At 45.3% G+C, this 11,372-nt stretch overlaps 1 protein-coding gene across 1 annotated transcript in view; it reads left to right on the top strand.

The window, feature by feature from the left end:
* The window catches only part of LOC122939274 (serine/threonine-protein phosphatase 6 regulatory ankyrin repeat subunit A-like), a 79,892-nt gene that overhangs the window by 7,679 nt on the left and 60,841 nt on the right, over positions 1-11,372 (top strand). The window contains exon 2 of the mRNA XM_044295346.1: positions 10,790-10,888. Coding sequence (XP_044151281.1) covers positions 10,790-10,888 — 99 coding nt within the window. The remainder of the gene's footprint in view (positions 1-10,789; positions 10,889-11,372) is intronic.

The raw sequence follows: 11,372 nt of genomic DNA, 5'->3' as shown, positions 1-11,372 counted from the left end.
ACAGGATAGGATTAGATACACAGCTCAGCAGACAGTATCACACAGGATAGGATTAGATACACAGCTCAGCAGACAGTATCACACAGGATAGGATTAGATACACAGCTCAGCAGACAGTATCACACAGGATAGGATTAGATACACAGCTCAGCAGACAGTATCACACAGGATAGGATTAGATACACAGCTCAGCAGACAGTATCACACAGGAGGATTAGATACACAGCTCAGCAGACAGTATCACACAGGATAGGATTAGATACACAGCTCAGCAGACAGTATCACACAGGATAGGATTAGATACACAGCTCAGCAGACAGTATCACACAGGATAGGATTAGATACACAGCTCAGCAGACAGTATCACACAGGATAGGATTAGATACACAGCTCAGCAGACAGTATCACACAGGATAGGATTAGATACACAGCTCAGCAGACAGTATCACACAGGATATTAGATACACAGCTCAGCAGAGTATCACACAGGATAGGATTAGATACACAGCTCAGCAGACAGTATCACACAGGATAGGATTAGATACACAGCTCAGCAGACAGTATCACACAGGATAGGATTAGATACACAGCTCAGCAGACAGTATCACACAGGATAGGATTAGATACACAGCTCAGCAGACAGTATCACACAGGATAGGATTAGATACACAGCTCAGCAGACAGTATCACACAGGATAGGATTAGATACACAGCTCAGCAGACAGTATCACACAGGATAGGATTAGATACACAGCTCAGCAGACAGTATCACACAGGATAGGATTAGATACACAGCTCAGCAGCAGTATCACACAGGATAGGATTAGATACACAGCTCAGCAGACAGTATCACACAGGATAGGATTAGATACACAGCTCAGCAGACAGTATCACACAGGATAGGATTAGATACACAGCTCAGCAGACAGTACACACAGGATAGGATTAGATACACAGCTCAGCAGACAGTATCACACAGGATAGGATTAGATACACAGCTCAGCAGACAGTATCACACAGGATAGGATTAGATACACAGCTCAGCAGACAGTATCACACAGGATAGGATTAGATACACAGCTCAGCAGACAGTATCACACAGGATAGGATTAGATACAGCTCAGCAGACAGTATCACACAGGATAGGATTAGATACACAGCTCAGCAGACAGTATCACACAGGATAGGATTAGATACACAGCTCAGCCGTATCACACAGTATAGGAATTTAGATACACCCTAGCTCAGCAGACTAGTAAACACACAGGATAGGATTATGATACACAGCTCAGCAGGACAGGTATCACACAGGACAGGGATTAGATCACAATAGGCTCAGCAGATCAGTATCACACAGGATAGGATTAGATACCCAGCTCAGGCAGACAGTATCACACAGGGATAGGATTAGATACACAGCTCAGCCGTCAGTATCCACACAGGAGAGGATTAGATACACAGCTCAGCAGGCAGTATCACACAGGGATAGGATTAGATACACAGGCTCAGCAGTACAGTAGCACACAGGATAGGATTAGATCCACAGCTCAGCAGACAGTATCCACACAGGATAGGATTAGATACACAGCCAGCAGGACAGTATCACACAGGCATAGGATTAGATACACAGCTTCAGCAGGACAGTATCACACAGGATAGGATTAGATACACAGCTCAGCAGACAGTATCACACAGGATAGGATTAGATACACAGCTCAGCGACAGTCTCACAAAGATAGGATTAGATACACGGCTCAGCAGACAGTATCACAGGATAGGATTAGATACACATCTCAGCAGTCAGTATCACACAGGATAGGATTAGATCCACAGCATAGCAGACAGTATCACACAGGATAGCAACAGTATCACACAGGATAGGATTAGATACACAGCTCAGCAGAGCAGTATCACACAGGATAGGATTAGATACACACTCAGCAGGACAGTATCACACAGGATAGGATTAGATACACAGCTCAGCAGACAGTATCACACATGATAGGATTAGATACACAGCTCAGCAGACAGTATCACACAGGATAGGATTAGATACCAGCTCAGCAGACATTATCAACACCGGATAGGATAGATACACAGCTCAGCAGACAGTATCACACAGGATAGGATTAGATACACAGCTCAGCAGGACAGTATCACACAGGATAGGATTAGATACACAGGCTCAGCAGACAGTATCACACAGGATAGGATTAGATACACAGCTCAGCAGACAGTATCACACAGGATAGGATTAGATGCACAGCTCAGCAGACAGTATCACACTGATAGGATTAGATACAAAGCTCAGCAGACAGTATCACACTGATAGGATTAGATACACAGCTCAGCAGACAGTATCACACAGGATAGGATTAGATACACAGCTCAGCAGGCAGTATCACACAGGTATAGGATTAGATACACAAGCTCAGCAGGACAGTATCACACAGGATAGGATTAGATACACAGCTCAGCAGACAGTATCACACAGAGATAGGATTAGATACACAGCTCAGCAGACAGTATCACACAGGATAGGATTAGATACACAGCTCAGCAGACAGTATCACACAGGATAGGATTAGATACACAGCTCAGCAGACAGTATCACACAGGATAGGATTAGATACACAGCTCAGCAGACAGTATCACACAGGATAGGATTAGATACACAGCTCAGCAGACAGTATCACACAGGATAGGATTAGATACACAGCTCAGCAGGCAGTATCACACAGGATAGGATTAGATACACAGCTCAGCAGACAGTATCACACAGGATAGGATTAGATACACAGCTCAGCAGACAGTATCACACAGGAGAGGATTAGATACACAGCTCAGCAGACAGTATCACACAGGATAGGATTAGATACACAGCTCAGCAGACAGTATCACACAGGATAGGATTAGATACACAGCTCAGCAGACAGTATCACACAGGATAGGATTAGATACACAGCTCAGCAGACAGTATCACACAGGATAGGATTAGATACACAGCTCAGCAGGCAGTATCACACAGGATAGGATTAGATACACAGCTCAGCAGACAGTATCACACAGGATAGGATTAGATACACAGCTCAGCAGACAGTATCACACAGGATAGGATTAGATACACAGCTCAGCAGACAGTATCACACAGGATAGGATTAGATACACAGCTCAGCAGACAGTATCACACAGGATAGGATTAGATACACAGCTCAGCAGACAGTATCACACAGGATAGGATTAGATACACAGCTCAGCAGACAGTATCACACAGGATAGGATTAGATACACAGCTCAGCAGACAGTATCACACAGGATAGGATTAGATACACAGCTCAGCAGACAGTATCACACAGGATAGGATTAGATACACAGCTCAGCAGACAGTATCACACAGGATAGGATTAGATACACAGCTCAGCAGACAGTATCACACAGGATAGGATTAGATACACAGCTCAGCAGACAGTATCACACAGGATAGGATTAGATACACAGCTCAGCAGACAGTATCACACAGGATAGGATTAGATACACAGCTCAGCAGACAGTATCACACAGGATAGGATTAGATACACAGCTCAGCAGACAGTATCACACAGGATAGGATTAGATACACAGCTCAGCAGACAGTATCACACAGGATAGGATTAGATACACAGCTCAGCAGCAGTATCACACAGGATAGGATTAGATACACAGCTCAGCAGACAGTATCACACAGGATAGGATTAGATACACAGCTCAGCAGACAGTATCACACAGGATAGGATTAGATACACAGCTCAGCAGGCAGTATCACACAGGATAGGATTAGATACACAGCTCAGCAGACAGTATCACACAGGACAGGATTAGATACACAGCTCAGCAGACAGTATCACACGGATAGGATTAGATACACAGCTCAGCAGACAGTATCACACAGGATAGGATTAGATACACAGCTCAGCAGACAGTATCACACAGGATAGGATTAGATACACAGCTCAGCAGGCAGTATCACACAGGATAGGATTAGATACACAGCTCAGCAGACAGTATCACACAGGATAGGATTAGATACACAGCTCAGCAGACGTATCACACAGGATAGGATTAGATACACAGCTCAGCAGACAGTATCACACAGGATAGGATTAGATACACAGCTCAGCAGACCAGTATCACACAGGATAGGATTAGATACACAGCTCAGCAGACAGTATCACACAGGATAGGATTAGATACACAGCTCAGCAGACAGTATCACACAGGATAGGATTAGATACACAGCTCAGCAGACAGTATCACACAGGATAGGATTAGATACACAGCTCAGCAGACAGTATCACACAGGATAGGATTAGATACACAGCTCAGCAGACAGTATCACACAGGATAGGATTAGATACACAGCTCAGCAGACAGTATCACACAGGATAGGATTAGATACACAGCTCAGCAGACAGTATCACACAGGATAGGATTAGATACACAGCTCAGCAGACAGTATCACACAGGATAGGATTAGATACACAGCTCAGCAGACAGTATCACACAGGATAGGATTAGATACACAGCTCAGCAGACAGTATCACACAGGATAGGATTAGATACACAGCTCAGCAGACAGTATCACACAGGATAGGATTAGATACACAGCTCAGCAGGACAGTATCACACAGGATAGGATTAGATACACAGCTCAGCAGACAGTATCACACAGGATAGGATTAGATACACAGCTCAGCAGACAGTATCACACAGGATAGGATTAGATACACAGCTCAGCAGACAGTATCACACAGGATAGGATTAGATACACAGCTCAGCAGACAGTATCACACAGGATAGGATTAGATACACAGCTCAGCAGACAGTATCACACAGGATAGGATTAGATACACAGCTCAGCAGACAGTATCACACAGGATAGGATTAGATACACAGCTCAGCAGACAGTATCACACAGGATAGGATTAGATACACAGCTCAGCAGACAGTATCACACAGGATAGGATTAGATACACAGCTCAGCAGACAGTATCACACAGGATAGGATTAGATACACAGCTCAGCAGACAGTATCACACAGGATAGGATTAGATACACAGCTCAGCAGACAGTATCACACAGGATAGGATTAGATACACAGCTCAGCAGACAGTATCACACAGGATAGGATTAGATACACAGCTCAGCAGACAGTATCACACAGGATAGGATTAGATACACAGCTCAGCAGACAGTATCACACAGGATAGGATTAGATACACAGCTCAGCAGACAGTATCACACAGGATAGGATTAGATACACAGCTCAGCAGACAGTATCACACAGGATAGGATTAGATACACAGCTCAGCAGACAGTATCACACAGGATAGGATTAGATACACAGCTCAGCAGACAGTATCACACAGGATAGGATTAGATACACAGCTCAGCAGACAGTATCACACAGGATAGGATTAGATACACAGCTCAGCAGACAGTATCACACAGGATAGGATTAGATACACAGCTCAGCAGACAGTATCACACAGGATAGGATTAGATACACAGCTCAGCAGACAGTATCACACAGGATAGGATTAGATACACAGCTCAGCAGACAGTATCACACAGGATAGGATTAGATACACAGCTCAGCAGACAGTATCACACAGGATAGGATTAGATACACAGCTCAGCAGACAGTATCACACAGGATAGGATTAGATACACAGCTCAGCAGACAGTATCACACAGGATAGGATTAGATACACAGCTCAGCAAGACAGTATCACACAGGATAGGATTAGATACACATCTCAGCAGACAGTATCACACAGGATAGGATTAGATACACAGCTCAGCAGACAGTATCACACAGGATAGGATTAGATACACATCTCAGCAGTCAGTATCACACAGGATAGGATTAGATACACAGCTCAGCAGACAGTATCACACAGGATAGGATCAGATACACAGCTCAGCAGGCAGTATCACACAGGACGGAATTAGATACACAGCTCATCAGACAGTATCACACAGGATAGGATTAGATACACAGCTCAGCAGACAGTATCACACAGGATAGGATCAGATACACAGCTCAGCAGGCAGTATCACACAGGATAGGATTAGATACACAGCTCAGCAGACAGTATCACACAGGATAGGATTAGATACACAGCTCAGCAGACAGTATCACACATGACTAGGATTAGATACACAGCTCAGCAGACAGTATCACACAGGATAGGATTAGATACACAGCTCAGCAGACAGTATCACACAGGATAGGATTAGATACACAGCTCAGCAGACAGTATCACACAGGATAGGATTAGATACACAGCTCAGCAGACAGTATCGCACAGGATAGGATTAGATACACAGCTCAGCAGGCAGTATCACACAGGATAGGATTAGATACACAGCTCAGCAGACAGTATCACACAGGATAGGATTAGATACACAGCTCAGCAGGCAGCATCACACAGGATAGGATTAGATACACAGCTCAGCAGGCAGTATCACACAGGAGAGGATTAGATACACAGCTCAGCAGACAGTATCACACAGGATAGGATTGGATACACAGCTCAGCAGGTAGTATCACACAGGATAGGATCAGATACACAGCTCAGCAGACAGTATCACACAGGATAGGCTTAGATACACAGCTCAGCAGACAGTATCACACAGGATAGGATTAGATACACAGCTCAGCAGACAGTATCATACAGGATAGGATTAGATACACAGATCAGCAGACAGTATCACACAGGATAGGCTTAGATACACAGCTCAGCAGACAGTATCACACAGGATAGGATTAGATACACAGCTCAGCAGACCGTATCACACAGGATAGGATTAGATACACAGCTCAGCAGACAGTATCACACAGGATAGGATTAGATACACAGCTCAGCAGTCAGTATCACACAGGATAGGATTAGATACACAGCTCAGCAGACAGTATCACACAGGATAGGCTTAGATACACAGCTCAGCAGACAGTATCACACAGGATAGGATTAGATACACAGCTCAGCAGACCGTATCACACAGGATAGGATTAGATACACAGCTCAGCAGACAGTATCACACAGGATAGGATTAGATACACAGCTCAGCAGACAGTATCACACAGGATAGGATTAGATACACATCTCAGCAGACAGTATCACACAGGATAGGATTAGATACACAGCTCAGCAGACAGTATCACACAGGATAGGATTAGATACACAGCTCAGCAGTCAGTATCACACAGGATAGGATTAGATACACAGCTCAGCAGACAGTATCACACAGGATAGGATTAGATACACAGCTCAGCAGACAGTATCACACATGACAGGATTAGATACACAGCTCAGCAGACAGTATCACACAGGATAGGATTAGATACACAGCTCAGCAGACAGTATCACACAGGATAGGATTAGATACACAGCTCAGCAGACAGTATCGCACAGGATAGGATTAGATACACAGCTCAGCAGGCAGTATCGCACAGGATAGGATTAGATACACAGCTCAGCAGGCAGTATCACACAGGATAGGATTAGATACACAGCTCAGCAGACAGTATCACACAGGATAGGATTAGATACACAGCTCAGCAGACAGTATCACATCTGATAGGATTAGATACACAGCTCAGCAGTCAGTATCACACAGGATAGGATTAGATACACAGCTCAGCAGACAGTATCACACAGGATAGGATTAGATACACAGCTCAGCAGACAGTATCACACAGGATAGGATTAGATACACATCTCAGCAGACAGTATCACACAGGATAGGATTAGATACACAGCTCAGCAGACAGTATCACACAGGATAGGATTAGATACACAGCTCAGCAGTCAGTATCACACAGGATAGGATTAGATACACATCTCAGCAGACAGTATCACACAGGATAGGATTAGATACACAGCTCAGCAGACTGTATCACACAGGATAGGATTAGATACACAGCTCAGCAGACAGTATCACACAGGAGAGGATTAGATACACAGCTCAGCAGACAGTATCACACAGGATAGGATTAGATACACAGCTCAGCAGACAGTATCACATAGGACAGGATTGGATACACAGCTCAGCAGACAGTATCACACAGGATAGGATTAGATACACAGCTCAGCAGACAGTATCACACAGGATAGGATTAGATACACAGCTCAGCAGACAGTATCACACAGGATAGGATTAGATTCACAGCTCAGCAGACAGTATCACATAGGACAGGATTAGATACACAGCTCAGCAGACAGTATCACACAGGACAGGATTAGATACACGGCTCAGCAGTCAGTATCACACAGGATAGGATTAGATACACAGCTCAGCAGTCAGTATCACACAGGATAGGATTAGATACACAGCTCAGCAGACAGTATCACACAGGATAGGATTAGATACACAGCTCAGCAGACAGTATCACACAGAATAGGATTAGATACACAGCTCAGCAGACAGTATCACACAGGATAGGATCAGATACACAGCTCAGCAGACAGTATCACACAGGATAGGATTAGATACACAGCTCAGCAGACAGTATCACACAGGACGGGATTAGATACACAGCTCAGCAGACAGTATCACACAGGATAGGATTAGATACACAGCTCAGCAGACAGTATCACACAGGATAGGATTAGATACACAGCTCAGCAGACAGTATCGCACAGGATAGGATTAGATACACAGCTCAGCAGTCAGTATCACACAGGATAGGATTAGATACACAGCTCAGCAGACAGTATCACACAGGATAGGATTAGATACACAGCTCAGCAGACAGTATCACACAGGATAGGATTAGATACACAGCTCAGCAGACAGTATCACACAGGAGAGGATTAGATACACAGCTCAGCAGACAGTATCACACAGGATAGGATTAGATACACGACTCAGCAGACAGTATCACACAGGATAGGATTAGATACACAGCTCAGCAGACAGTATCACACAGGATAGGATTAGATACACAGCTCAGCAGACTGTATCACACAGGGTAGGATTAGATACCTATCCTGTTGGGTCCTGATATTGGCGGAGCCAGAATCCAGCAGAGATGGGGTTAACCATCCCTTAGGATCCCGGTTGCGCTCCAGTCATCGACCTAAAATCAATGGTAGAAATATTTCACATTCCTGTAGGTGAACAGGAGTGTATGACACTGAAGGGTTAACTAACAACAGAACGGTTGTCACCTGCGCTAATAACGTCACCGGGGGGGGGGGGGGGGGGCCTGACTGTATCTGACTTACACAGGGACCCCCAATAACAGAGGCAAAGGTCTAAGCAAAATACAGAACACACTCGGCCAGTATCCGTATTTTGTGGATCTGTAATTTGCGGATAGCTACGGCTACGTCACTGGCCTGTGTCAGGGGTGCACAACCTGCAGTTCAGGGGCCACACACGCCACCAGCCGTCAGGACACCGCCATATCTGTCGGCTCATAAATCAGAATGATATGGCTGTCAAATGGAAGGAAGCAGCATCAGCGCTGGTGACTGGAGAAGACTGGTGTGCAGCATGCTGGTTATAGGGTGCATCGGCACTATATATGGGGGCACAAGGTCTCTAGCACTAGTATGGGGGGCTAAGTGACTGGCACTGAAATGGGGGCACTGGGTCTCTGGCACAGGTATCAGGGCGTATGGTGTCTGGCAGTGGTATGAGGGTACTGGGTGTCTGGCACTGATATGGGGCCACTGGGTGTCTGGTACTGGTATGAAGGCACTGGGTGTCTGGCACTGGTATGGAGGCACTGGGTCTCTGGCACTGGTATGGAGGCACTGGTTGTCTGGCACTGGTATGGGAACACTGGGTGTCTGGTACTGGTATGGAGGCACTAGGTCTCTGGAACTAGTAAGGGAGCACTGGGTGTATGGAACTGGTAAGGGAGCACTGGGTGTCTGCCATTGGTATGGAGGCACTGGGTGTCTGGCATTGGTATGGAGGCACTGGGTGTTTTGCACTGGAATGGAGCACTGGTTGTCTGGTACTGGTAAGGGACCACTGGGTGTATGTAACTGGCAAGAGAACACTGGATTCTAGCACTGGTATGGTAGAACTGAGTGTCTGGCACTGGTATGGAGGCACTGGTTGTCTGGCACTGGTATGGGAGAACTGGGTATCTGACACTGGTAAGATAACACAAGGTGTCTGGCACTGGTATGTGAGCAGTGGGTGTCTGGCACTGGTATGGGAGCACTAGGTGTCTGGTACTGGTATGGAGGCACTGGGTGTATGGAACTGGTAAGAGAGCACTGGATGTCTAGCACTGGTATGGGAGAACTGGGCGTCTGGCACTGGTATGGCGGCACTGGTTTTCTGGCACTGGGTGTCTGGTACTGGTATGGAGGCACTGGGTGTATGGAACTGGTAAGGGAGCACTGGGTGCCTGGCACTGGTATGCAGGCACTGGGTATCTGGCAGTGGTAAGGAAAAACAAGGTGTATGACACTGGTATGTGAGCACTGGGTGTCTTGCACTAGTAAGGGAGCACTGGGTGTCTGGCACTGGTAAAGGAGCACTGGCTGTCTGGCACTGGGATGGAGGCACTGGGTGTCTGGTACTGGTATGGGGGCACTGTGTGTCTGGCACTGTGGTAGTGAAGGCAACAATGGTAATAGTACTTCTTACACCTCCAGAGCTGCATTGACAATATTGCTATTTCCTGGTGAGCTTTAGTCACTTTTTCTTGCTGATTTGGGGCTTTGGGTTGACCTATGACCTCTTTTTTGTTCTGTAGTAACTCTTTACTGTGTAATTTCAGGACGACCGCACAGCATTACACGTCGCTGCAGAAAGTTCTAAAGATGAGATTGTCCGTCTACTGCTGGTGAAGAAAGCAGAACCAAACCTTCCTGGAGGGGTAAGTATAGTGCCCTGGAGCAGGGGGTATTTTGACGTTTGGACATTTGTGGACATTTGTCTATTTCCCCTATGCAAAGTTATACATTTCTTACTTTATTTCACTTAAAAAGGTTAACTTGCGCTGTTTAATACTGTGTAACTGCATGTTATCTGTATGTTGTGGTATATATCCTGTTCATTATTACTGTATTTGCAAGGCTCTGTGGAAAGGGTTAATGAATACTGAAAGATTGTTAGGACTTTGAATGAGGAGCTGGTAATTTTCCACAGCTACCATACAGTTTAAAGAAGACCATGTTTTGGAGGGAGAAAAGGCCAGACGTTGTTTATCACCAAAACCAGACAGACTGACCTTGTGACTTGTTTTAGCTCTGTTGTTATGTCTGGAAACTTGTTTTTGTCTGGAAAAATTGCTGTCATTGCCATTGAGAATCATTGAAGCTGTAATGTAAGTCTATGAGAGATGGAATTTGTAACAATGT

This window comes from Bufo gargarizans, chromosome 5, assembly GCF_014858855.1.
Source record: "Bufo gargarizans isolate SCDJY-AF-19 chromosome 5, ASM1485885v1, whole genome shotgun sequence".
NCBI lineage: Eukaryota > Metazoa > Chordata > Amphibia > Anura > Bufonidae > Bufo > Bufo gargarizans.
This window is presented reverse-complemented; position numbering and strand designations above follow the sequence as displayed.